This window comes from Ochlerotatus camptorhynchus, unplaced genomic scaffold, assembly GCF_037179485.1.
Source record: "Ochlerotatus camptorhynchus isolate MF236.1 unplaced genomic scaffold, CSIRO-AGI_Acam_v1.1 ptg000211l, whole genome shotgun sequence".
In the NCBI taxonomy this organism is placed as follows: Eukaryota; Metazoa; Arthropoda; class Insecta; order Diptera; family Culicidae; genus Ochlerotatus; species Ochlerotatus camptorhynchus.
The window spans coordinates 1,810,154-1,837,788 of NW_027040701.1; the positions used below are offsets into that span (position 1 = coordinate 1,810,154).

The 27,635-nt window shown below is 37.8% G+C and overlaps 3 protein-coding genes across 4 annotated transcripts; 2 read left to right on the plus strand and 1 right to left on the minus strand.

Annotated features, from left to right (window-relative positions):
• The first annotated feature begins 925 nt into the window (after positions 1-925).
• Positions 926-11,974, plus strand: LOC135703316 (uncharacterized). Its single transcript, XM_065224506.1, has 3 exons — positions 926-1,370; positions 1,431-1,740; positions 11,776-11,974. The coding sequence occupies exons 1-3, from the start codon at positions 926-928 to the stop codon at positions 11,972-11,974; spliced, it is 954 nt and encodes a 317-aa protein (XP_065080578.1).
• A 255-nt stretch (positions 11,975-12,229) lies between these two features.
• On the minus strand, positions 12,230-27,635 carry Ak1 (Adenylate kinase 1). Of its 2 annotated transcripts, XM_065224492.1 has the most exons (7): positions 27,469-27,635; positions 24,958-25,263; positions 15,380-15,478; positions 14,847-15,124; positions 14,697-14,781; positions 12,854-13,003; positions 12,230-12,788 (listed from the first exon to the last, which is right to left on the minus strand). In XM_065224492.1, exons 2-7 carry the CDS (start codon positions 24,958-24,960, stop codon positions 12,699-12,701), a joined length of 705 nt encoding a protein of 234 aa, XP_065080564.1. In that variant the 5' UTR covers positions 24,961-25,263; positions 27,469-27,635; the 3' UTR covers positions 12,230-12,698. The 2 variants fall into 2 exon arrangements, with proteins under 2 accessions (XP_065080564.1, XP_065080565.1); XM_065224493.1 differs by lacking the exon at positions 15,380-15,478 and having other exon boundaries at positions 12,232-12,788; positions 27,469-27,629.
• On the plus strand, positions 13,828-14,674 carry LOC135703312 (dynein light chain Tctex-type protein 2B-like). The gene is made up of 2 exons (XM_065224499.1): positions 13,828-14,097; positions 14,163-14,674. Exons 1-2 carry the CDS (start codon positions 14,057-14,059, stop codon positions 14,653-14,655), a joined length of 534 nt encoding a protein of 177 aa, XP_065080571.1. The 5' UTR covers positions 13,828-14,056; the 3' UTR covers positions 14,656-14,674.

A 27,635-nucleotide genomic window follows, 5' to 3' on the forward strand; every position in this document is an offset into this window, starting at 1 on the left:
CAACTGAGAAAATCTACTGAGAAAATATAATTGATCCTTTAGTCATATACAATATAACGTGTCGGCATAAAGTTAAATAGAAGTACCAAAAAAACATCACCAAACACAAGGAAAGTAGAGAAACGTTTGCTGAAACAGTCATAACATATCGAAAACATAGCTGAAATCATATAAATACAATTCTTTGGCAATAGCTCAAGCTGCAAATGAACATTCGTCGAATTTTCATCAGTGTAATTTAGTCATATAGTGGAAAACTAGAATGAGGCACAAATATAACAACAACAAAAAACGAGCCAACTCTCCACTAAGCGAAAGCAACCTGTTGAAATCATTAATTATGTCAGTACTATGTTGTCATTAGCACACGACTTTCGGTTCGCGACTTTGGTTCGGTTAAGAAATCTCAGTACAAAATGTTTACCAACTCCAAGATGACTTTTTACTGTTTCAATCAAAGATAGTGTTTAGTAGAGAACAAAAAATGAAACAAAGCAACATTTTTAAGAAAAAAAATATATATATAGGAAAGCAGATTTCTATTGTTGGACATAGCAAGTAAAACTAAAACTCTGTTAGGAATGGGTAAACGAAACAAAAGAAAATACGAGGGAAACGTGAAACTCTAACATAAAAATAAAAAAATAGAGCAAACAATCTGTGGTGAGCTTCTATAAAAGAACGTTAGAATAAAGTGAACAACTAAATCTTGGAAAGTATTTAATAAACACAGTGGAAAACAATGTGAGTGATAATCTGGTAACAGTTTCAGCAATCAACAGACAGCCGACTGCTTATTTCATCCGAAACGACACTCTTCATCTGTCACTCAAAACTAACCGTTCCCAGCAAGTTTCAACTTCCGCAAATCGTGACGGTTTTCAGTTACTCTCGGCAAGTCAGAACTACCGGTTCAATTCACGTCATGCAATTGCTGAATGCAATCGTATATTTCATCATAATGCTAACCGCCATCACAGGTGATCAAACGTGCTCTCGACATCGTCGTCGCATTAAACACCGCTTCCATGCACTGCGCCACTGTCAGAGATCCAATCGAACCATAGTTGGCTTGATCAATACCGAAACCGTAGCGGAATGTGCCGAATACGCCCGGAAGAAGCGTGGAATGGCATTCAATTTCGGTCCCAAGAATCGGAACGACACGAACCTGTTCGATGTGCTGAAAGCTCAACAAGCGATTAAAGCAAACCGATCAGCCATTGTTCCGAAGGGAACGGACACCATCACCACCGATCCAGAGGAATTTTTCAACTGCCAGGTTCTGGAATGTCCCGAGAATCAGCACCTCTCGACGATTGTCAACGATACCCGGTTCGATTACTACAGTCTGTACACGAGACCACTCCGTAAGTGTCGATTAGTCAACGATTTAGTCTAAAATTTCCACTACATCCAAACGCTTTCAGCTTCCGGGAATGTCACGTGCCTCCCGTCGGTCGGAATGTTCGTCTTCAGCGATCGCAAAGTCAATTACTCCCTAGCGTCGAACGAATGCCGATCGTTGGGTGGCAGTTTGGCTCACGTGGCCAGTGAAGTGAGAACCAACATGCTGTCGAAAATGGTGGCCACCGAAGGCCCTATGCTGAAGAATGCTACCAACAAAACTGAAAGAGCTTACGTTGGGTTGAATGAAACGATCAAGGGGATGTTCCTTACGTCCGGGAACGAGCCGTTGGATTGTTTCCTGTACCGAGCATGGTCGCCCGGGCATCCAAGGTACGTTGTAGAGTAACAATAAACCATAAACCATCGGTAGTATTGGGAGATGGACAAAATATCTTCAATTCCACATTAAAAAATTACGGATGGCAAAAGATGTTCACTCTTTCAGATTTTTTAAACTGAGTTTTTACAGAAGTTTAGGGACCTTCTTGAAAACAATAATGGACATTCGTAGAAGCTATGACTTGAGAGATTGATTTGTGGAAACTTCGTAGATTGTTGGGATACTGTTTAAAATGTGTTAAATAAATTCTTGGAACTTCATAAATCTTCAGAACTTTCATAGCACTTGTAAACTTTTTAGAACTTCAGGAGCTGCGTAAAACATCTGGAAATTTTCTAGAAATGAAACAAAATGTATTGCAGTTCACGTATTTGTGAAAAAGCTCCAGAATTCCAGAGAGCTACGTAAAATATCAGTGACCTTGGTAGAAATGCAAATTATTTAGTAGAATTTCATTCTTTGCCTTCATTGAGTTTCTTAAAACGTTAGTGGCTTCAAGGAAAATCGTAGAAATGTTTGAAATCTAATATAAATTTGGAGAGCTTAAAGTTTTTTTTTAAACTTCGTAATTAAAGTGGGGAACATTTATTTGTTATTGCAGGAAACTCTATTAAAATTCCGAGACCTTATTTTATCTTTAGCATTTCTTAAACAAATTCATTAAGAATAGTCTAGGGAATTGCATAAGATTTTGTTTTTAGATCTTCAGGGAACAGAAAATATACGAAACTAGCAGACCCGGAAAACTAAGTCCTAACCAACGTAAACTTCAAGCATTCCCGATGTATGCCACTCTGTTTTATATATAGAAGAAAAGAAGATAGTTCTCTGACTTTTCCAATTTTCCTTTAAAATTTTACAAATTTCTTGTTGTAAACATGCTTCTCGGCCAGTGATGAACACATAACAAAAGAAGACAGCACCAATCGGACGATCCATTCTTGAGTTATGTACGGTCTTATGTATGCCACTCTGTTTTTATAAATATAGAAGGTTCTTAAAAATTCTGAAAGCTTCATAGAAGGGTAGTTCAGCGATCTTTTTACAAGTTGAGCGATTTAAAATTATAACCGAGAAACTTCGCAAAGTTCTTTGAAGCGTAAGGAATTATGTAGAAGTTCAGAAAACTTCATAACAGCTCGACTAGATTTTCTAGAATTTTGTGGAATTCAGGGAGTTTTGTACATGGGAATATTGTAGAAATTCATCATGATGTATTAAGAGCTTGATCCAATTTCCGGGAAATGTGAATGGATATAGAAAATATTTACAAGCAATCTTGGTATATAAAATAGTTGCAGTTTGTGAAAGCCATAAATAAATCGTATAAGTTCAGAAAACTTCGTAGAAGTGGACACAATTTTCCAGCGATTCGCATAACTTTCCACATACTTAGCGAACATCATAGAGGCACAGATATAGGTTAAATGGATTAGGAAGAAGCTCAGGGAACCTTATTTGAGCTCATGAAATTGAATTAAAGAAACTTTGTAGGAGTACAAGGAATTTTGCATAAGTTTTATAGAATTTAGTTGATATCCATGGATTTCCAATATGATTTCAATAAAGTTCTCTGAATGTTTTTAAAAGACTTGAAAAATTAATAGGTTCAGAAGATCAGAAACACTTTTTCACAGAAATTCAAAGACATATCTTCAAAACAAATGAAGATATTTAACCTGATTATAAGAGACGTTTTCGTACAGCAAAACGAATTAAATGTAAAGGCCAATCAGCAGCCGTGAATAGGCAAATAATTACAGACAGCAGCAGAGTTTATTTACGGTAATCTGAAAAATAAAACATCGCAATTCCTCTATGCAATGCAAAAATACATTGCTCCGGTATTTATTCCTTAAATTCTTTGGGGAGCTGGTCCCCCCCCCCTTTTTTGCGCCAATTGTTCAGGGAGCTTGTTTACAAGGTGTTAGAATGTGAAACCAAAGACTAAAGTTTTTGTTTTTCAGATTATGATCGAAACTATTTTGAAACTCTTGTAAAATTTGGACTAGTCAGGCAGCACTTCAATTTATGTTGCGCATTTACGTGCTCAACATAATTTCATCAAGAAGCTGCTGCGCCTTTAGAAGTTCAAATTAATTTGGATTAAAAGCTGTGACGCCTTTAAGACCTCCAAATCATTTTGATTTAGAAACTGTTGCACTTTTAGAAGCTCAAAATCTCTGAAAATATCTGATTACGTAAATGCGCAGCCATACAAAACCACCATTACAGGGCAATCATAATTTATGATTGTATGGCACAGAATAAAGGGTGTCCCACATCAAATTGCATCACGGAAAAAACGCTGTAGAAAAAATCTCATTTGGTATTTTCTCTTGAAAATTTGGGTAGAGTTTAGTTTAGAGCAGTGATTGAAAAGTTCGCGAAAACTCACTATGACTCGCGAACTTTTCCCTTGGTGAACTTCGTGAAATATCGCGAACGTTTCCAACACTGGTTTAGAGTGTATTGTTTACACTGCATTTTCATCACTGTCAGTTTTTCGAAAGTTGGAAAAAATGGCGTCACCCAAAAAAACAACGTCGCGAATTGATTTTACGCAAGCACCTGGAAAATTCTCAACTCTCTCGTCGGGACATCGGAAAACAACTCAGAATCGTGCAGTCAACGGTGAGTCGTATCATAAAACGTTACTACGAAACTCTGAGCATCGAAAAGTTGAATCTGTCCTAGCTTTTTTTTAGAGAGCCAAGGACCGGGAGGGACTGCATAGGGTAGAGCGCTACTTCGTCGTAATCGCCCATTTCCGTTCTATCGATCAGAAAAGATCAAAAATATCAATGATTTCACCGTGCACAAATCAATAATATGTTTGTTCCGATGCGTTAGTTCATTAGCTACAACATAAACCCGGTTAGAGCGCATTGTATGAATATTTACGCTCATTGTTCTCAAAACAAAAGAAGCGCTCCCTGCAAATCCCCTTTTTCTACGTTTATCCGTAGGACGAAGAAAATCTAATGGCGTTTCAATGCGTTAGGACGGAATTGAAACTCGTAGAACGAATTTAGAATCAAGAAGCAGTATTAGATTTTAAACAATATCTCAACAATTTGTGGCTTTTTATCAAATCCCACGGTACGTCTGGAAAGGTGAATTAATTTAGAAGTCATCTTTGACAGAAAAATTCCATTTTTAGTTTAAACTCGTTCAGGAAAGAGATGTAAAGTGCGCGTTGTGCTTAGTAGGATGGAAATTAGATCAAAAACCCTACGCACAAAGTGGAGAAGTCTCCAAATCGTGACGAACGGCAAAATACGGTGGGAAAGTCGCGGGCCCGGAAACTGTACACCTAGATGCTGACGAAACCTCATTGTCTCATCATGGTTGATGAGACTTACGTCAAGGCAGCTTCCGAGGCTACTGTTCTTCACCGTACAAGTTTGATGTTCCGGAGGAAGTAAGGAAGCAAAAACTTTCAAAGTTTGCCAAGAAATACATGATTTGGCAAACGATCTGCTCATGTGGCAAACGGAGTGCGCCGTTCGTGACTACCGGGACTGTAAACGGGTAGATCTACCTCAAGGAGTGTCTACAGAAGCGTCTGCTTCCTCTGTTGAAGCAACACGAGGGCCCTACGATCTTCTGGCTGGATCTTACTTTGGGCCACTATGGTGATACGAAGCCAACGGGGTCACTTTCGTACCCAAGAACATGAACCCCCTCTCCCAACGCACCCGAACTAAGGCCCATCGAAAAATACTGGGCTATTATGAGACAAGCACTACGGAAGCATCCCAAGGAAGTCAAATCTGAGGAAGACATGAAGAAAAATGGGTTTCCGTACAGAAGAAGCTGCAGCCAGATGTTGTACAGAACCTAATGAGTGGAGTTAAGCGTAAGGTGCGAGCGTACGGTTATGGTATTGAAGTTTAATGAAACAAATATGCCAAAAGCTTACTAATGGGTTATATTTTATTGTCTGAAGGTTTGAAAAGGATCAGTCAACTAGGTAATTTTCTACATCGTTTTTTTTTCCGTGATTCAATTTGATGTAGGACATCCTTTAACATGTTGCGGCTTTACAAGCTCATAGTCATTTTGATTAAGAAACTGTTACGCCTTTAAAAGCTGAAACTCATTTTAATTAAGAAGCTGCTGCGCCTTTACAAGTTCAAAATAAATTTGATTAGGAAGCTGTTGCGACTTTACAAGCTCAAGATCATTTTGAATAAGAAGCTGTTGCGCCTTAGGAAGCTCAAAATCATGTCATTAAGCAGCTGTGGCACCTTTACATTCTCAAAATCATTCTGACTAAGAAGCTGTTGCATCTTTAGAAGCTCAAAATAATTTTCATCATGAAGCTGTTGCGGCTTTACAAGCTCATAGTCTTTTTAATTATGAAGCTGTTGCGCTTTAGAAGCTCATCGATTAAGAAGCTGTTGCGCCTTTAGAAGCTCAAAATCATTTTGATCAAGAAGCTGCTGTGCCTTTAGAAGCTCAAAATAATGTTGGTTAAGAAACTGTTACGCCTTTAGGAACTCAAAATCTCTGAAGCCACCATTACAGGGTAGACTAATCAAAAATAAACTCCGAGTAAAAAAGCTCCCTGAACTGGCAAAACTTTGTTGATGACGTCATGGGGTGATCTATCACGCAAAGTAACAAAACAACACCAACGGACAGATAAGACAATCCTCTATCTATTGGTAATGTTGATTTGTGTTGTTGATTGTGTGAATTCGACGCTTGAGTGAAAAGCGATAATTACGTCATATCGTTCATTGTATTGCGCAGCAGCAGTTTTGAAGCTATCAGCATCTGAAAAGTTAACGATATTTCACGAATAAGGGTAAGAATCAGGGAATAGTCCGAGAGTCATTATGAGTTTTGGTGAACTTTTCCAACACTGGAAGCTGTTATCCCGGTGTGTTTTATTCATTGCGTGCCGCTTAGTCGGAGTATTTTGTCACCATTGGAAGCAAACACATTTAGCAACTGGTAAAGAAGTTAATACACGCTTTATTTTGACTTCAAAAATGTAAGTGTGAGACTGACCTTGGGGGAGATTTCCGATTTCAAGGCACTGGGTGCAAATTCTATTGAGATGGAAGTTCAAGTTCAAGTCAGAGAAGTAAGGCAGTGATGGGTAAAATGCGACCCGCGGCCGCACGTGATGCTTGGATCTCGATAATGGAACAACCTCAGCTTGAATTTCTTTTTGCACTACGAATGTATGGCCAAAATGATTGGGAAATGCGCAAAATTCATCTTAAAATATGACCATCGAACAGCATACAGCTTCTGAAAACATGGGGATGAGCACCACTGCTGTAGGGGATGGCCCCGGCGTAGTGGTAAACATTCATACCTCTCACGCAAAGTCATGAGTTCAAAAATCATCCCCAGGTAAGTCACGAATTAATTAGTCAAGAGTGTTGAAGTGTTTAGGGTAAACGCTCCTATAAGGAAGGAACAAACGAATCTGATGTATCATTATTATAGGAGCGTTCATCCTATAATTTAAAAAGATTGTATCTTAGACACGACCGTAGATTTAGTGTAGGATTACGTGCTTGATATCGAAATTCGGCAACTGCACACTTAGAAATAACTAATTTTACACGTGACAGAATCCATCTTTGACATAAAGGATGAGACGTAAACAAACATGTCATTCAAAACTAAGTGTTCCGAGACTGAAAAGTTCGAAAGTACGTTTGATTGAGCTGAATCAGCGTCTATTATGACTCAATTGTATGTTTTGTAATTGTAATTTACGCTCGTATATGTCAGTCTCTGAGTACCTAAATTTACATTATTTTTTCTAAGTGTGTGTGTTAGGGAAACCACTTTATCCCATCACGGAAACGCATCGTTTTTTGATGACAAAATTACGCATTTTCGTCCACAAAACGCACGGAATTTCCCTTTTATTCAATAGATAATAAAAAAAAACGAAAATCGGTTGGAGGAACTTCTTGATAAAATTCAACAGTGACCTTTGAAATTTGATAAAGTCTTAATTTTAACAGATTTGTAGAAAATTTTCCTATCGATTGGCGTATTAAAAATTAAAATCCATCATCTCTGGATCAAAATCAGACCACTTCCATGCCGACTTTGGTTTTTGAAATTGCAGCCTCAATGGTATGGTATGTTAGATTTAAATTATGGGAACTGACATCCTGGAACTTATGGGACTGACAGACGGAAGAAGTGTTAAGGCTGGCGCACAATGCATACGTTTTCGGGTTTTTTGACAGATAATGAATGGGCTAACTGTCAAAAAAAAACCTGAAAACGTATCCATTATGCGCCGGCCTTTAGTTTGTTAAGACTAAGACGATTGTATATGGCAAGTTTTGCTGTAATCATTCCTCCTCATGCTTATTTACGAAATTCACATCACTTGCGAAGTAAATCAATTTGGCAAGTCGTTTGTGACCAGCATACACCTTTTGGTCGTATGAAACAAGTTCAAATATGTACAAATCCACCCGTAAACTTGTTTTGTTTTGGCACCTTTTATAGCAAAATAGTGAACTTTTCAAGAACATTAACGGCAAATAACTCATCAACACTAGCGAACCGTGAGTACTGTTCCACCTATACATCTATCCATCTTGGTGAGAGCCGCACTGATTTCGTTCGCATTTTCATTGCTTCCATTTTCTTCGATGAATGCAAAATTGAGCTAAACAGACAGCTGAGCGTAGCATGAATGATTTTGAGTGTAGTATTAGGTTTATTTTCTAGCATAAAACATAAATTGTCACATTTAAATTGGTATCAACATGGACTAAAATGTTGAATTGTAACACATAAACCCAAGCGTCACGCAAATACAGTAAAACTGCTATCGCAAATTCAACTAATTTATCTCACTGAGACAAAAAATCTCTCACTCGGCTATTTCAATCGTTTGCTTTCGGTTTTATGTATTCAGTCGGATTCTCTCTCGGTCGAGAAAATTGTTCGACTGCCTTTCAGTTTATCCTTCATTCCTTCTACTCACTTCCGAGTCCACCTGTACAGTCACTTGGTTCGAAGAATTTACACTCGTTCAGCAATCTGTTTGTAGGTGAGAATGACTATTTTGTTTCTGTAGTACTCGCGCGATTGAATGAATTTTCCCATGCTTGTGTATAGATACATTTATGAACAACTGAAATGAAATAAATTTCCATTATGCGGAAGGGAATGAAGGTAGGTATATCACCTATGTCACGGATCACGATCTAGCGTTGGTGTTGGGAAGATACTGAAAAAATAAACGATTTGTTCGGGAGAAACTCCATGTGGAACTGGGTCTCAACATGCACACCGTGGTGTACGAGGTGTGTATATGGACTGGAAAAAATAAAGTTCTTTCACACTTTATTTCCTAATTCGGAAGAAACATATTTATTCTACGATGAGATTAAAAACAAATATTTCTTATGCTAGATGGAGCGACACTGGATGATGGCTGGAAGTTAAATCGTTGGACAAAACGTCAAGGAAATAAAGGAAGAAGTTGAGATGCTTGTTGGCGGTAAAATGGACGTGATGAACCCCGAGATCGAGAAAAACAGTTGAAGCAAGCGATGTCCAGCAACAGCAGCCGCCTGTTTGCAAGTATCGTCAGGTAGCTTCTTCCACCAGGCTTGCTTCCATTCCCATGCTAAAAAATATGTTTTTCGGAATTCTGAAATCATTAGTTGTTATGATGATATTTTTGAGTTACAAGAAGAGCTTGTAAAGTGTGTGTTTGACTCACTGAACCTGTAAGTTTTGGTTTTAGACCGTCAGGTAGTAATTTTATGATTCGTGAACTTCACTCTGAGTGAGCGCTCACGAATCGTAAAATCGCTGATTGTGAAGCTTTGAAAGTAATATTAACAGGTTTTCGGTTTAAAACATATACTAGCCTTGTTAGTAAAGGCGCGATATTACCTAGCAAGATGCGCGGGTTCGATTCTCTGGTCTGGTCTGGTCGAGGAAATCTTTCATGTTGGAAATTTTCTAGATTTACCTGGACTTAGAGTATCATTGTGTTTGTCACACAACATACAAATTCTTTGCAATAGAAGATTGTTCACAGATGGATCACGCATTGAATACTCAACCGCCTTCCGGAAGCTTCAGGAACCTTGTTCCGTTTATGTTGCTTAGCTAGCAGCAATCAACTTCGCATTGGGGATGATTTCAGGCATGCCAACAAACCATTACTTCATCTTCTCGGCTAGTCTCAGTTCGATTGAAGCTATTAGGTCGATGAAACAGGGTAGGTACTCATCTTATTTCCTTTCAAAGGTAAGGGAGCAGATGAATTTGCTGGTCGAAAGATCATATATGATTACCTTTGTATGGGTCCCCTCACATTGCTCAATCCCAGGCAATGAGAAGGCAGACTCTCTCGCAAAGGTGGGTGCACAACAAGGCGAGATTTGTTATAGAAGAATGAATTTTTCCCATTAGTATGTCAAAGTTCTCTTCTAAGTTGGCAAAACGATTGGACAAGTAGTTCTCTAGGACGGTATGTACATTCCATAACTCCAAATGTTTCTTCGAGAGCGTGGTTCAAAGGTCTGGATGTGAGTCTGGGATTCATTCGCGTGATGTCAAGACTTATGTCCAACCACTACTTGCTAGACGCACATCTCTACAGAATAAACCTCATTGACAGCCATATATGTAGGTGCAGAACCGGTTATGATGACATCGATCACGCAGTTTGGCATTTTCCGGGTAATGACACCTCCAGAGCACGACTATTGGATACCCTAGTGGCCTGAGATAGACAAACCTTCCGTGAAGTAAGAGATGTATTGGGAACCCGTGATCTTCCCAACATGCAGGCAAACTACAAATTCCTTTGTTTGTCTGATGTTAGAGTTTGATGTGACTATCCTCTCCTATCCACACATTTTCCAGTCATTGTGTCCCAGTCCTATTATCCATCTGTATCTGTGCTACTTGCCCCTGCCCAGCCAGCATTTGGTCAACCGTTCGAGAGTAGTATCTGAAGGAGGCTTCAGAAACCTGCTTCTTACCTAGCTCCTTCCAATCGAAATTGTTACCCATTAACCTCGAGCCCGCCACGAGTAATTGGTACCCAATACTTACCTAGAACTACTGCTGTTTAAAATGTTAATTAAAAAATTACGGATTTATGGATCCGCAAAGTGTCACACACGACTGAGCCTAGTAAATAAACAAACTAGTTAAAAAAAAACATACAAATGCATGCATCGGTTGGCATAGAAAGCTCTCAATTAACGACTGCATCTAAAACACTAAGTTGAGAGGGGGGCGCTACAGAAACTTAGAAAGCCTAGAAGAAGATTAAACGCCAAAATAGCTATGAAGGGGCCAAACTGGTCTGGCAAATAAGATCTTATAGGCATCAGAATCCCCTTAAAAAGACTCTAACTATGTACAATGATTCATTGTCATGATTATCTTTGGTACAAATTCAATTTTGACCCAATTATATATTCATATTCATATTCATATACTGTTTTAAATGATTTTAAAACAGTATATGAATATTTGCATCGAATAATTAACTTTTGTTGTGTCCGCTTTTACTTGCACTACACCGGTAAACTTTACACCAACATTATACAGGGTGTAAACACCGGGTGGGGTGTAGGTTTGTTTACAAACAAGCTAAGCTTAGCTTTTGCTTCCTGGCGCCACTACACCGCACAGTTGCGGGCCTCCATACTAAAGTCGGGCAAAACCTAAAATTATTCAGAATCTGGCTGGAAATTAAATATTTTGAATTGAGTCAAAATTTAATTTGTAACAGGTATTTTAAATGAGCCTTAAATTGATGGTTTTTGAACATACAATTCATCAAAATCCGCTAACTAAGCAACATTCAAAATGTCAAAAAATGAAATCATATCCAATAATCACGAAATTTTAAGAAAATGTTATTCAATGTGCGGAAAACGTATAAAAATATAAAATAACGAAAATAAAAACACACTTGTTATAAGAATAGTCCGGGATCCGGCCACTGTGCTACACTGTAAAAATGAAAACGACATAATTTACTCCACTTCCAGCAAAACTCGCCAACCGGGCTGCGTAGCCATAACTTCAAATAGCTCCTGGACCGTCCAAAGCTGCAACAAATCGATTCGATTCATCTGTGAATTGCACACATCAGGACCTCCGGTGCATGCCGCTCGGCTAAAACAGAAATGTTCCCTCAAACGTCCCAACAATCGAATCGCCCCCAGTAGACGCGCTGTGCCACCATGAAACACATCAGTGCTAACATTTGAAAACGGCGCAAAAGCCATTTGTAAACAAATGGTTTGTGGGCCCTTTACTCGCTACCCGAAGAACGCTCACGCAAACCAACAGCATCGTCAGGAAGGGGAAAATTTCCCCTACCCGATGTTGCTGTTGTGTCGCGTGGGTGTACTTCAAGTAGTGAGTAAAGGGCCCACAAACCATTTGTTTACAAATGGCTCTTGTGCCGTTTTCAAATGTTAGCACTGACATCTTCTTTTTATTTTCAGTTTTGAATAGTTCATTTATTTAACAAGCTTAGACATAGAAATAAAAATAAACAGTAAAAAAAAAATCTTTGGTAATCATCGATTTTCATTGAGCCCCGACAATGATTAATATCATTCGGTCTAGCTACAGAGCCTGGATAAGAAACATACGTAATCTACTACCACAGTACCCTACTACGAGTTTGAATTTTGCTTTGAGCTACGCTAAAAAGTATTATTGTTATCAGTTTCATTGATTTCGTATGAATTCATTGTTCTTGTTGCATTAAAAACTTGTTGCTTTACGTTAAGCGTAATTGAATTGACCGGCTTTAGGCGAAACAGCTAATATGATTGAAAACAACAACGATGCATTTCATGCGAAGAAAAATTGTGTGCACCAGTTCAGCAACAGCACCCGTGTCTGTGTTTTGTGTGTATGGGTAATGTTAAAATTCATCTCCAGATTAGTCAATTCCTCTTTAGGCCTTCTTGCCCTTGGTGGACAGCAGCTCGTCAATGCTCTTTTCCACATCGGCAAAGATGTCGAGCGGGGCACGTTCGGCGTTGATCTGCAATGAAATGGTACGCATTTTTTCAGAACGCTATTCGGCGAATTAAACGGAATTATACTTACTCTTCTCAACTGCGTCGGGTACTGGACCAAAATTTTCTCCGTGTTTTCCCGGAAGGTGGCAATGCGAGTCTTGAGCGTTTCCTCGTTGTCGTCAGCGCGGATGGTGGCCGACTCCGCGGCACGCTTCATAATTCTGGCAACCAGAGTTTCCTGTTGATGCATTATAATGAAAATAAGGTAGTGAATAGGTTTAAGGCATTTATAATGTTTTTAGTAAATTCTCTCAAATATCTTATTCAAGTAAGAAAATGCGCAGCGCAGTCCGTCTGCCAACTAGCGAACAAAATTTACTCAAATGTCTAGTTTTCGGTGAACAAAACACAAATTTACAAATTTTAAAATTTATATTACATGTGCCAATGTTTAAACCTTTTTTTAGGAAGTGAATTTTTTATTTTCATTTTGTTAAATTTTTAATTTAGTAGCTGTTATTTAGTGTCTTTACATATGTATCGTTAGTCGAACCTAGTTTGACCATATCTTTTGTTCTAGATTAATTTATGCATCATTTTTGCCTTTACACCTTATTTTTAATATTTTTCAAGGTCTAGTCAACTTTGACATGCTGTAACTTAGTTTTCAGCTCAAATATTTTGAGTCTTACGTGTACAAGTTTGAACAAGTGTATTGAAGCACCTACCGGAAAATGACTTGCATACAAATTTGAACGTGTTCTGCTGTTGTTGCTAAAATAGTTCAAAATATAAAGAGGCTACGGTCCGCTCGAAATAGCTCAAAAAATGCTGAATTCCACCATAGACCTTCATTCACTGAATACAGTATCAATTTTAATTATTTTCGACTACCGCACATACAAAGTAGAGCATTACAACATAAGCTACAACAATATTCTGTCCTTCTGCAGCATACTGGTATGTACAAATAGCCAATAAACAACAGCAAAAGCGAGCAACCATCGGCGGAAACAACGGAATCACGAACCACGTGTCACGCGCTAATTGATAGGTCGGTACTTCGCTGATGCATTTGCCCGCTAACAAAAATGGTACAAGTCCAAAAATTCCAGTTCTTGCACTGTATCGCTGCACATTGGTGCATCATTTCTATTCTGAACTTGCATGCACATGCAGGCAGGTGCCGCTGGTTCGGTTTCTCGCATTGGTGTGCATTGGAAAAGGAAAATCAATAATTTCTTTACAAACGGGTGTCCTACATCGATTAGGCAAAGTGTAATCATCACCGATGGCTGTGTGGGGTTCACTGAAAGTCAGCGGCGGAAAGCAGTAAGTGATGGATTCCTTAAAAATGTATGATAAATGTTTTTGATATTCGATCCATATTTTTTTAGAGGAGTCGCTCCCGTTTCGCAGAGTACGCGATTCTCCGAAACGCTTACGGCAGCATTGGGAAATCGTAAGAACAAGTACAAGGATGTGTCCAAGGACCTGAACACATACATCAACAAAGAGGAAGAGGAGAAAACGATCGCCGCTGCCCCATTCAACGTGAATAGGATCAAAACTATGATGCAGAAGGTAATTCGATCGCAATTCATCATCCGTGACGAGGATGGCGATTTGGTGAAATGGGTCTACAATCCGGACAAGAACCTCGAGATGAGTCAAAAGATAGCGAAAAGCATCAAGGATAGAATCCGAGGTTATAATTATTCTCGGTACAGAATTGTGAGTATTTGTTCGATCGTCGAAAAAGATGGTCAAGGAGTGCACTACAAAATGAAGTACATCATGGATCCATATTTGGACAACTACATCCAGTACGCGCACGATATGGCGAAAATCTGGATCATATCAACTGTCATCCTAGTGCACAAAGATTAAAGCGTCTCGATAGTTTCAATAAAGCAGTGAGAGTTACTTACATTTGAGCATTCAAAGTACAAGATGATGTCAACTGGTGCAATGAATTTCTCGAATTCCGGACCCTGTGCTGGTTCACGAGGATATCTATAAAGAAATTGTGTTTTTTTAGAGATAATTCACCACAAATAAGAATACAAAACCTTACTTACCCATCGATCAGATAGCCGACGGTACTGGTCAAGGCCTTCGCCATGGCGGCTTCCAGCAGCTTCAGTACGGTCTCGTTCGGTACCAGAATGCCCTGCTTCATCATTTCCTGCAGTTCCTTGCCCTTGTCCGAACCGGAGCCAACCTCATCACGCAGCAGATCACCGGTACTGAAGTGCGAGAAGTTGTACTTGGCTACGATTTTTTCACACTGCGTTCCCTTGCCACAACCGGGGCCACCGAGGACCCAGATGATTGGAACGTTGGCGTCGCGCATCGACTGACATGGAGAATAGTTCGGTTAGAATACATTCAAATTGATTACGTAACAATCAGAACATTGAATTACAATATGACATTTATGGATTATGTGAAGGACGGTAAACTAATTTGCCAAGTGAGAGTTAGAAGCAATAGAAGCCTGTATTAGAGCATTACTCGGGACGATCAGACAAGTTGCATGAAAACCAAAGCAGAGGCTCGATTATTGGCTGACAGCGAAGGTAAATTCTCGCAATGGTCTCATGCAACTTACATGCTCGCTGGTGGGTATTTGCGGTGTGGATGTGCTGGCGGCCGCATGTTCTTTCTGCTTGGACTCGTGTTCCATCGCCATCTGGTGACACATAAATAGCTGCGCAGGCGAGGCGAGGCGAGCAGCACGTGTGTATTTTTTTTTTCGATGGATTGATGAGTATGTGTGTATTACATTGTGGACAGTTGGATTTGAGGCATTCATGTCAGAAGTGGCATCATCATTGTTGTATATGCAGACCGTGGGGATTGTAGCAAAGAAGATTGACGGATGAGACAAATGAATATGGCGGATGTGTCATGTTTAAAATGTTGTTTTCTGTACAATTTGAGATTGATTAATTATGAGAGCAAAGAGGTTTGCCGTGTTTGCAGCTATGCTCGGAGTGAACCATCATTTCACAACTTTGATGAAAATACAATCTTAATCTCTATAACTGCATTGACATTCTATGATAAATGACGTCGTCGGCAAGAAGTGACTGTGTTCGGCAACCAAAATTGAAACGATAATCTCTCTGGATTTTGTCACCAAAACACTTCACTGCACGTATTCAAACGATTCCATAGTGTAAAACGTAACAACAATGTCTTTTTTTAATTCAATGTAAGGTTGGATAAATTACAATACAACAAATGTCATGACAGTTCTTGAAATAGACTGCAGCATACAAGCAAGTTTCTTCAGAATGGATAATTTTGTATTAAAACTTCACCAGAGGATTTTCTAGACGAAATGCATTTGTTGAAACAAACTTAGTTCGAAAAATAAACTATCACCAAATATTAACTTAAAAACCATCCGGCGATCACATTACAAAATCTGTTTATGTCAGTAATAGAAGCTTACTTTTCCCGGCTGGGTGAACGATTCGTTAGACTTTCAGCTTCAATCTGATTAGATTTTTACGACTGAGCAAACGCATTATATCAGATTTTTAAATAAAATATACGCACTACAGAATACTACAAATTTTGAGTTGCCGATAATATAAAAGTTGTCAAATGGTTGGAAAGGTTGACGAATAAAAACAGGTTGCCATAAAATAGTCGCACATACCAGAAAAGTTTGGAGCATTTTTAAAGCGTTTTAAAACAGTTTAGGACAATTCTATCGATCAGTTGCTCGATCCACAGCAGGCAGCAGATGAATTAAGTTAAATAAACACGTCGCACATATCGGATAGATTTGTGAGAATACGTAAATTCCCCTAGAGATCTTTAAACCAGATACAAATTTTAAAATATGTTAATAACACTGTGCAACAACCACGGACTATTTTCTTTTCAACGACAGTAAAAAATTAACATTTATTTAACTTTCTTGTGGTTCCCAGTGTTAAAGTGTAGTACATACTTTTATACCATCTTGCACAATTTTATTCCTATACTCGATGTTTCCTCTCATTCAGATATTTTTTTTTAGTTTGAGTACCCCCCTTAAAAATCAATAGAAAACATGTCACAATGCATAGTAAGGGTGGGTTGCAAAATTCAGATAATTTCGTCACATATTTTACAAAATTCGAGCAAATTTAATCTGAATTTGAAATTGTATTGGGAGAGCTGTGAGTGTGTTGGTTTATTTCCTTTTAATTCCGTTATAATTACTAATCATTTGACAGATACACGTATTTTGTCTACTACTTGCAGACTTCATCAGTGCCAAGAACGCAACACCACTGAAGAATCCATCTTTTATCTACGAGTTATATACTTATCAATAGGTACTATATATAACTCGCAGATAAAAGATGGATTCTTCAGTGGTGTTGAGTACTTAGCACTGATGAAGTCTGCAAGTAGTAGACAAAACACGCGTATCTGTCAAAAGATAACCAATTATAACGGAATTAAAAGGAAATAAACCAACACACTCAAAGCTCTTCATAAAGGGATTCCGTTAAGAGGTTTGACACATTTAAAAGATTGTATTGGGGTCATTTCAAATTGAGCTTCAAAAGAACCTCTTGACTTTGCGTTTTTTGCTATGATAAATTTGCAAAAAAATTATATTGCGTTTTTTATGAATATTCTGAATTATGAATACTTTCTCGACGAAATGTGGAAGCTACCAAAATCTTCTGTGGCTTTCGGAACTCTTACCATTTCAGCTTCTCCTTGATGTTTTTTTTGCAAAAACGAATTCATGTGGAAGCGGACGAAGTTTGAACAAATGAGTCAAAAGTAAACATCAGAAGAAGTGTCATTGAAACCAAGCGTTATAGGTAGGAGAGCGAAATTGAAAACGGAATAAGCGATCGTCGTAATTAAAACCACTCACATCTAAATGGAGAAAGAATTTGCAATAACAAATGGATATCATTCAATGACCCCTTTCGGCGTTTTAAGCACCATTTTGAAGTTTGCAGATTAATATGAAAGTTGACGTTTTCTAGATTATTGAAAAAGTGTCAGGCCGTTTATAAGATTGTTTTATTCAGCGCTATTCTAGTCCACTAAAATATCTTTAAATCACTAGCTAGTGTAATGACATAGTGCCTTTAATACTAATCTAACTTTTTGGTGATTTAGGTTATTTATTAATTTATTTTTTTTTATTTATTTTTATATTTTTTTTATTTATTCATTAATTAATATATGTTTTTATTTATTTATTCATCTATTAATTAATTAATTTATTTATTTATTTATTCATTTATTTATTTATTTATTTATTTATTTATGTATTCATTTATTTCTTTATTTATTTATTTATTTATTTATTTATTTATTTATTTATATATTTATTTATTAATTAATTTATTTATTTATTTATTTATTTATATGTTTATTTATTTATTTATTTATTTATTTATTTATTTATTTATTTATTTATTTATTTTTTCTTTATTTATTTATTTATTTATTTAATTACTTATTTATTTATATATTTACTTATTTATGTATTTCTTTACTAATTAATTTGTTCATTAATTTATTTATTCATTAATTACTTAATTTATTTATTTATTTAATTATTCATTAATTTATTTATTTATTTATTTATTTATTTGTTTAATTAATCGTTTATAGTAATTAACGATTATATTTGATATTTTTGCTTGAAAATCAGATCACTTTTTTCAAACGCGCGACATTTTGTCAAAAATCAATATTTTTACAATCGGCCAGGTACTTCACTAGTTTAAACATGCTAGTTTATGAATCTTTTATCCATTTTGTTCTTGGACTACCTTCGGCTGCAAATCGTTTCCGCCCGCAATCCGCTTAACGCCGGGGAGACCATCACTTAGACGACTGGATCACTAGCTCAACGAGCTCAACCAACTATCATAACATTCAGGTGCTCCTGGAATATCATGCTGGTAGATTCTGACGCCCTACTTACATTATTCATTGTGCTGTACTAACATGTAGCCAGCATAATGTCAGCATCTACCAGCATGAGATTTCAGTAACAACTGAAACTCGTGCTAGTTGGTTGTGCTGGTTGAGCTAGCCAAGCAACACCATTCCCAGTCAACATTTTGGTGCGCATAATTCCGGATATACACAGTGATATACGAACTAAACGAGTCGTATAACATGCACAGATTTGCTATATATGTTCCAAAGCGGAGGCCATATACATACATTAGACTGATGCAAAATTTGAAATTTTCGCTCCACAGTGCTCAAACGATTCCAAATTGGGCCCTGATTAGCTTCCCAAAATTTGAACTCATTTAGTGAGAAACTGACTAGGCACAAACAGTCAGTTTCTCACTAAATGAGTTCAAGTTTCGAGAGGCTAATCAGGGCCCAATTTGGAACCGTTTGAGCACTGTGGAGCGAAAATTTCAAATTTTGCATCAGTCTAACATACATACTGACTTTCCAATAACGATTTTGCAGATTTCAATATAACAGAAATACGATCATCCATATAAAAAAAACCTTTCCTGCGATACTTTTACCTTCGTATCCAGAAACCAGTACTGAATCACCATATAAGTACGGAGGATTATATCAGTCATAAATTATGCACGTCAAAAAGCCTACTTGGACTTGGACAGATTTTGATGTTGATGAAAAGTATTAGATTATGTTAAAGATTGGATCTTGAGTTGGTTTATATTCTACGGCACCTTCACACAATAGACAGGTGTAACCATTTACGGTCTTTCAAAGAGCAGTTGAGAAAAGCCCATTTGGATCATAGTTTTGCATTAATTTCAACTTGAATTGCAACAAGATGGAATGCCCTTATATTATTATGGGATTTTGATTTGAAGGAAATACTAATGCGATCTAGTGTGCACATTCTTCTGCTATCTGCAGAAACCATATACGAGTTAATTGACACGTAATTTTCATCGATTTGTTTAGACATAATTTACTATCTATAGATAATAATCTATAATTTACTATAATCTATAATTTACTATCTATAAATTATAATCTATTCTTCATCAGAGTTTATTTGTGATACGGTACGATACAAAAATGCATCATCGCCAATAGGTCGAAAGTTTGCATTCTTTGCGACTTAACTTAAACTTTATACGACGCATCTCATTCTTGTATACGATGTTGACTTTATCAAAACCAATAGAGTTCTCTACCACCGTAGTGGTTAACATCCTTACCTCTCACGTCAAAGTCACGAGTTCAAATCTCACCCCCGGACAAGTCACGAATGGCCCAAGAGTGTTAAAGCGACTATAATAAAAAAAAAAAAAAAAAAAAAAAGTATTAGTGAGCAGTTTCACTAATACAACCGTTTTACTGATTGAAAATTAATTCAGTAGAGGTTTCAAAAATTAATTAATTAAATCATTAATTCATACATTTTATTATTATTATTATTATTATTATTATTATTATTATTATTATTATTATTATTATTATTATTATTATTATTATTATTATTATTATTATTATTATTATTATTATTATTATTATTATTATTATTATTATTGTTATAGTCACTTTAACGCTCTTGGGTCATTCGTGGCTTGTCCAGGGTTGAGATTTGAACTCGTGACTTTGGCGTAAGAGGTATGGATGCTAACCACTACTCCAGAGTAGTAGTGTATTTATTTTTTTCTCATTTATTTATTTCATCTTTTAATCATAAATATATTAATGTTAGGCAGAAAGCCAACAAGTCGTCCGATATTTTTTTAATACGTAAGAATTAACAATAAATTAAATTAATCCATTACAAAATGGTGGATCAGGAAAATAAAATGTATTTTCTAGTGATTAACTCAAAAGATCATAAGGCTTTCAAATATGTCAAAAAAATGTAATTGAAAATCGTGTTGCATAGTGCTAAATATGGGACTCGGCTATTGAACTTTTGAAATTTTAGATGATCTAATCCTGATACATTATTTATGAATTCTCCAAATTACCATTAAATTTTCCCCAAGTTTTCAATATTGCACCATAAGAATGACACAATAATTGAACCCGTAGTGCTCACCAAAAATAAAATAAATGTACACAATTACATCGTCTTTCTTGAACGCGAACTCAAGAGCCTCATCAAAGCCAAGAAACGCGGATACTGGCGGCAATTCGTGGACGGATTATCTCGCGAAACGTCGATGAATACGCTTTGGAATGCGGCGCGAAGGATGCGTAACCGGTCTTCACACAACGAGAGTGAGGAGTACTCGGATAGTTGGATTCTCAAGTTCGCGCGAAAAGTATGTCCTGATTCTGTGCCGGCACAGATGATTCCTCGCGAAACGACGAATTCGGTAGACGAGATCAGCCAGCCTTTTTCAATGCTGGAGCTCTCACTCGCGCTCCTTTCGTGTGGCAATTCGGCTCCGGGAGCTGATAGAATCAAGTTCAACTTGTTGAAGAACCTCCCAGACGTCGCTAAGAGGCGCATGTTGAACTTGTTTGGTCAGTTCTTGGAGCTTAATATTGTTCCGGATGATTGGAGGCGGGTGAGAGTTATAGCCATTAAAAAGCCTGGAAAACCCGCGTCAGATCACAACTCGTATCGTCCCATTGCGATGTTATCGTGTATTCGAAAATTGTTGGAGAAAATGATCCTTTTTCGCCTGGACAAATGGGTTGAGTTGAACCACCTACTCTCAGATACTCAATTTGGTTTCCGTAGGGGCAAGGGAACGAACGACTGTCTCGCGTTGCTTTCCACTGAAATTCAGTTGGCTTTTGCTAATAAAGAGCAAATGGCTTCTGTCTTCTTGGATATTAAGGGGGCTTTTGATTCAGTATCGGTTGAAGTCCTTTCAGACAAACTCCACGCTTGTGGCCTTTCTCCATTAATTAATAACTTTTTGTACAATTTGCTGTCAGAGAAACATATGAGCTTTTCTCATGGAAACTCTACAGCTTCACGATTTAGCTACATGGGCCTCCCCCAGGGCTCATGTTTAAGCCCCCTTCTGTATAATTTCTACGTCAGAGAAATTGACAATTGTCTAAGGGACAACTGCACGTTGAGACAACTTGCAGATGACGGAGTAGTGTCTATGACAGGACCCAGAGAGGCCGACCTGCAAGGACCCTTACAGGATACCTTAGACAATTTGTCTACTTGGGCTATTCAGCTAGGTATCGAATTCTCCACGGAGAAAACTGAGTTGGTCGTTTTTTCTAGGAAGCATAGCCCAGCACAACCGAAGCTTCAACTTTTGGGTAAGCCGATCACTCATTCCATGTCTTTCAAATATCTTGGGGTCTGGTTCGATTCTAAATGCACCTGGAGATCCCACATTGAGTATCTGAAGCGGAAATGCCAACAAAGGATCAATTTTCTCCGAACAATTACCGGAACGTGGTGGGGAGCCCATCCGCAAGATCTTCTAACGTTGTACCGGACAACGATTTTATCGGTTTTAGAGTACGGTAGTTTTTGCTTCCAATCGGCGGCTAAAACTCACATCATCAAACTGGAACGTATCCAGTATCGTTGTCTTCGTATCGCGTTAGGATGCATGCACTCGACTCATACGATGAGTCTCGAAGTGTTGGCGGGCATGTTGCCACTATCGGATCGGTTTTCGGAATTGTCCCTCAGGCTCCTCACCCGTTGTGAAGTTATGAACCCACTGGTAATCGAAAACTTTGAGAAGCTTCTTGAGCTAAACCCTCAAACTCGTTTTATGTCATTGTACTACGTGTACATAACACAGGATGTCAGCCCTTCGCAGCATAATCCCTATCGTGTTTGCTTCTCCGACTTCGACAGTTCTGTTCATTTTGATTTATCCATGACGCAAGAGATTCGCGGAATCCCAGAGCATCATCGTTCCATGATTGCTCCGTCAATTTTCGCTGCAAAGTTTGGCCAAGTTGATTCCGCAAGATCGTTCTTCACAGATGGATCACTAATAGAGGCGTCCGCAGGTTTTGGTATTTATAACGAATTTCATAGCGCCTCTCGAATGCTTCATGCTCCTTGTTCCGTATATGTTGCTGAACTGGCGGCAATACATTATACGCTAGAAACGATCGCCTCACTTGCACCAGATCATTATTTTATTTTTACGGATAGTCTCAGTTCTGTCGAGGCTATTCGCTCCATGAGGCCGGTAAAGCACTCCTCGTATTTTCTCATGAAAATATGAGAGCTTCTAAGTGCTTTATCTTTAAGATCTTTTGTCATCACCTTTGCATGGGTCCCATCTCATTGCTCGATTCCGGGCAATGAGAAGGCGCACTCGCTTGCAAAGGTGGGCGCTATGGAAGGCGATATTTACGATCGACAAATCGCCTACGACGAATTTTTCTTCATTTATCGTCAACAGTCACTCGCCAGCTGGCAAAATAAATGGAGTGAAGGGAGTTTGGGACGATGGTTATATTCAATCATCCCTAAGGTGTCGAAGTGTCCTTGGTTCAAGGGGTTGGATGTGGGTCGAGACTTCATTCGTATGATGTCTCGCCTCATGTCCAATCACTACTCGTTAAACGCTCACTTGTTCCGTGTTGAGCTGGGGGACAGTAATCTCTGTGAATGTGGACAAGGTTACCAGGACGCAGATCACATTATTTGGTAATGTGCTGAGCACCGTGGAGTCAGATCCGAGTTGTACGATTCCCTTCGGGCTCGAGGTAGACAACCTAATGTTCCAGTTCGGGATATTTTGGCTAGACGCGATCTGGAGTTTATGCAACTCATATATGTTTTCTTGAAGAATATTAACCATAGATTGTAAGTTTGATTAACCTTGTGTTTAGTTTGTGTTTTGTATGCGTGTGTGTTTTTTTTTTTTTTTATTTTTTTTATTTTGTAGATTTGTTTGTGTAATAATTGTATAATTACAGAGTTGATATAACGTCGATAGGATTAAGTATATGTTTTAGAAATAGTGTCATTTTTTAATCATAAATCATATTCCAAATCTCCTTTTCCCTCTCCCAATCCAAACAATTGTCATCCACTAACCTCGAGAAGACCGCGAGTAATCGGTTCCAATCCTTTAATTTTAGATTTAAGACATTTATAATGTATAAAGAAAATGATAACTTGGCTCTGTAAAGTTTATTCGATTGAGCCGTGTACAAATAAAGTAATTAACAAAAAAAAAAAAAAAAAAATTACATCGTCTGATGTAAAATTGACCCAAACTCATGTAGTAATCACATCAATCAATCAGCAATCGCTGAAGTCAATATTTTGTTAATTTTTCGTCAACATTCATGTGACAATTTTTGGGGAAAAAAACTTCATACAAGCTGAGCGGTTTACATCGTTGGTAATAAACTCTATTACGTTTGGCTTCAACCGTTGCAAACGGAGCGGCCCAAAACAAATGGTATTATTAGTTTACTGATCGGTTAAGCAGTTAAATAAACAAAGAGTCGCAGATGTTCAAATAATCATCTTTGAAATCATAAAATTTTCAAAACGACTACGACTAAACAGATATTGTTTCAACAAAGTTTAAGTTTTTATGTGCTGGCAAATTGCTACCATCCTCCTACTTTGTAATGTAAACGGCAACCAAAAATATCCCGTTTTTATCACAACCTCAACACACTGGTTCTCATCCATTTCCAACGGCTTCTATCCCAACGTTGTTGACGGTGTGAAAATTATTTTCGCATCACCGACCGTGAAAAATTGCTCTGACCCACAAAGGGACGGCATAACATCTTGACGAGAACCATCTATCCGTTCAATTTTCTTCTCGCATTCACAACCGTAGTTACATACAGCACTACATCACATGCCCGCTACCCAGGTTTGACAAACAACCAGAAAGCGTACGTATTTGTTCATTCACACGACAATGGTCCGATATTCTTGAATCTTATTTTTAGAACATGTAACAGACCTATTTGGCAGTAGCACTGCGAATCACAAACACTTACTGTTGGTTCACTGCCGGTGGCCCTAAATACAAGGTTCAAGGTTGGCGAAAGGGACATTTTCGTCGATTTATTTCGACAGTAAGCTACCCATATTTTGTTTACTTTTACGATTAATCATAACAATGTATCATCTTTGTACCACCCATAAAAATAACTCTAAGCTCTCATAATTCTATCATAATTACATAATCTCACTTGATCGAATTCTCAATCTCATGTCATCGTGAATCAATGAAGTTGGGTTGAAGGTAGTTTCAGAGTATCACTCACCATGATTGCAAATTTAACTAGACAAGCCTTCTGCACAAAATCCACAAGTAATACTGATGATCAACGCTGCCGGTGAGCCTTCGTCTACAGCTGGAGGAACTAATCACAACTAGGTACCTTGGCAGAGAGAGAGCTGTAAAGTAAGACTGATGATTGCGCACACGTTTCACGGCGTCCGCACTAGCTAGAAGGAAGATCAACGGCGTGCAAATCTATGAACTCTCTCTGCCGTCACACAGTGAACATGTGGATGTGACCGTGCGACTGCTGTTGTATTTCGTGCGCTAATTCGCCACCACCGGTGATCTGCAAATGATGTGGTTTAGTATATAGACCATTAGGGTGGTAGAGCTAGTTGCAGGCAAGAATGAGTTGAAATTGATTTTGAAAATATAAGTAGACTTAGAAAAGTAGTAGCCAGTGCATGAATGCTGTCCAATTGAAATACACTACATTGGGTGAAGTTGGAATCGACAGTTATCAGCTCACTACATTGCACCAAAATTGTGTTTATCTAATTTAAATCTTAATGATTACAACATAGCGGATATACTCAAATTAAATATGTGTGTTTTTGAAAAGCCATATGACATATTAAACGACATAAGTGGAAATTTAAGTGAAGTTAAATGGAAAATTCTCCCTTTTATGTTTGCTTTTACGAGCAAGGACGACAGATTTGAAGACATATCCTCAAATTGAAGACCTTTTTTCCCGCAGATATTTTGAAGACATTTCATGTTTTGTGACGATGTCTGAATACATGTTGAAGTTTGTTGGATCGTATCGTTGGAAGGAGATTCTTAAATTCCCGTGGATTTCGCGTAAGTGTCTCTGCTTACGGGTTGACCCCTCCATTTTTGGTCCTTTATACAACGATGTTGTGAATTCAGATCGGTAGCTACCTTACATACATACATGTTTGAAGACATGTTGAATTGAAAATAATTTCCGAAAGCTTATTGAATTTTAAGCTGGCATGTGGAGATTTTTGCTAAATAAATGAAGATTTTGAATTTACATTTTTAGCACCTTTTGAAACTTTTGTCTATGGATAATGTAACCAAAATCTTTTTTTAGGATAAAGCGTGATCGACCTGAATATTCACAATACTGAAATCATTGATATACCTTTTGAATATTTTCTAATGATCCTGCCGCATTGGAAGAATATCTGAGTGACGTCATTTGAAATTGTTGAACAGATCGTCAGAATAAACATCATCAACCTGATGTCTTGAAAAATTATCCAAAGGTTTTTATTGAAATGTATGATCTGCCTCCATACAAACAATTCACATGACGATATCTGATCAACCAGATCTTCAGAACAATACTTGATCAATCTGAAGTCTTGAAAAAATATCTAAAAGGCAAAAAAATAGCTTGATCCCCTCCAGAATTATTATATTACTCAAAGAGTAAAAGTAACCAACGAGGAACATAAAGGGTTACATTCCATTTTTGCTCAAACCCGTGCAGGTTCTGCTTAGTATGACGGAAATTAGATCTTAGCCCTACTTGCGTTAATGCAAATTGTACATAATTACAACTATGTGCACAACATGACCAAGATCATTTTCATTGATTCTACCCTACTTTTACGCCCACGCGAGACCTATTTACACAAGGCGTGCTCAAGTGCTAAACACTTTTCAGCCTAATCTTTCCTTATTAGCAGTCTCCTATCTCATCCACTCTCACTTCTGTGCTTGTACGTATATACATAAGGTAGCTGTTCTAGTTGTGGTTATACGATCCTATTATGGTGTGTTTTTATATGTAACACTAGCACGTGGTTGAGTGTATATATATTTCATCAAGCTTGAAGCAAAAATTTCCGGCACACCATCTCAGAGAAAAATTGCCAAATCTCGCGGTGACGAATTTCTCGCTTTGTGTGGCACTCGCTCCATTTCGTTCGCATCACTTTATTTATGCGGATGCTGTATGTCATTTGCTAATTGGCATCGTGTGAACTCGTAATCGGAGATAAACTTTCTTCTTCTGAATGAAGCCATGGGATGCCCATTAGCGGTTTTCATGTAAATGTTTATCCAATCCAGAGTAAATTAGATAATTTCACAGTGCAGTTTCACTTTTGCTCCATGGAGAACACATCAGAGTGGGTACCTTTCTTGATGCTTTGTATAAACATAGATGTATTAAGACTTTTACGATGCAATCAGCGTTACTTGATTTCCAATGTTTTCGAACTGACGTAATATTGATTGATGAATTGATAATTCTTGATAACCTTCAAGAACACTTTTAAAATCAAGGCCAGTGGCTATTCTTACAACTGTCCCAGACATTGTGGTGACACTGTGTATCGATTAAACTTTGATAGATTCAAGCTAGGAGACAGGTCACAACACTCTTATCACTCACAAGATGTTTCTAAATGTTTCACAAACTAAACCTTACACTTTCTACGCACAATCCTTCCGTTTACAATTTTTATATATTTTCTGCCGACGAACCTTACAATCCAAACCGATTGTTACCTACCTTCTCCGTGTCCAATCCGAATGAAAAATTCAACCACTACACCAAATCACTGGGAAAATTCTCAGCTGCACACTGTATGGATAACAATAACCAACATTTAAGGCGCAGTGGTACTAAGTCATCAACAATCGTGTCTAAAACGTGTGATTTTCTGCTTCGGAGTTCTC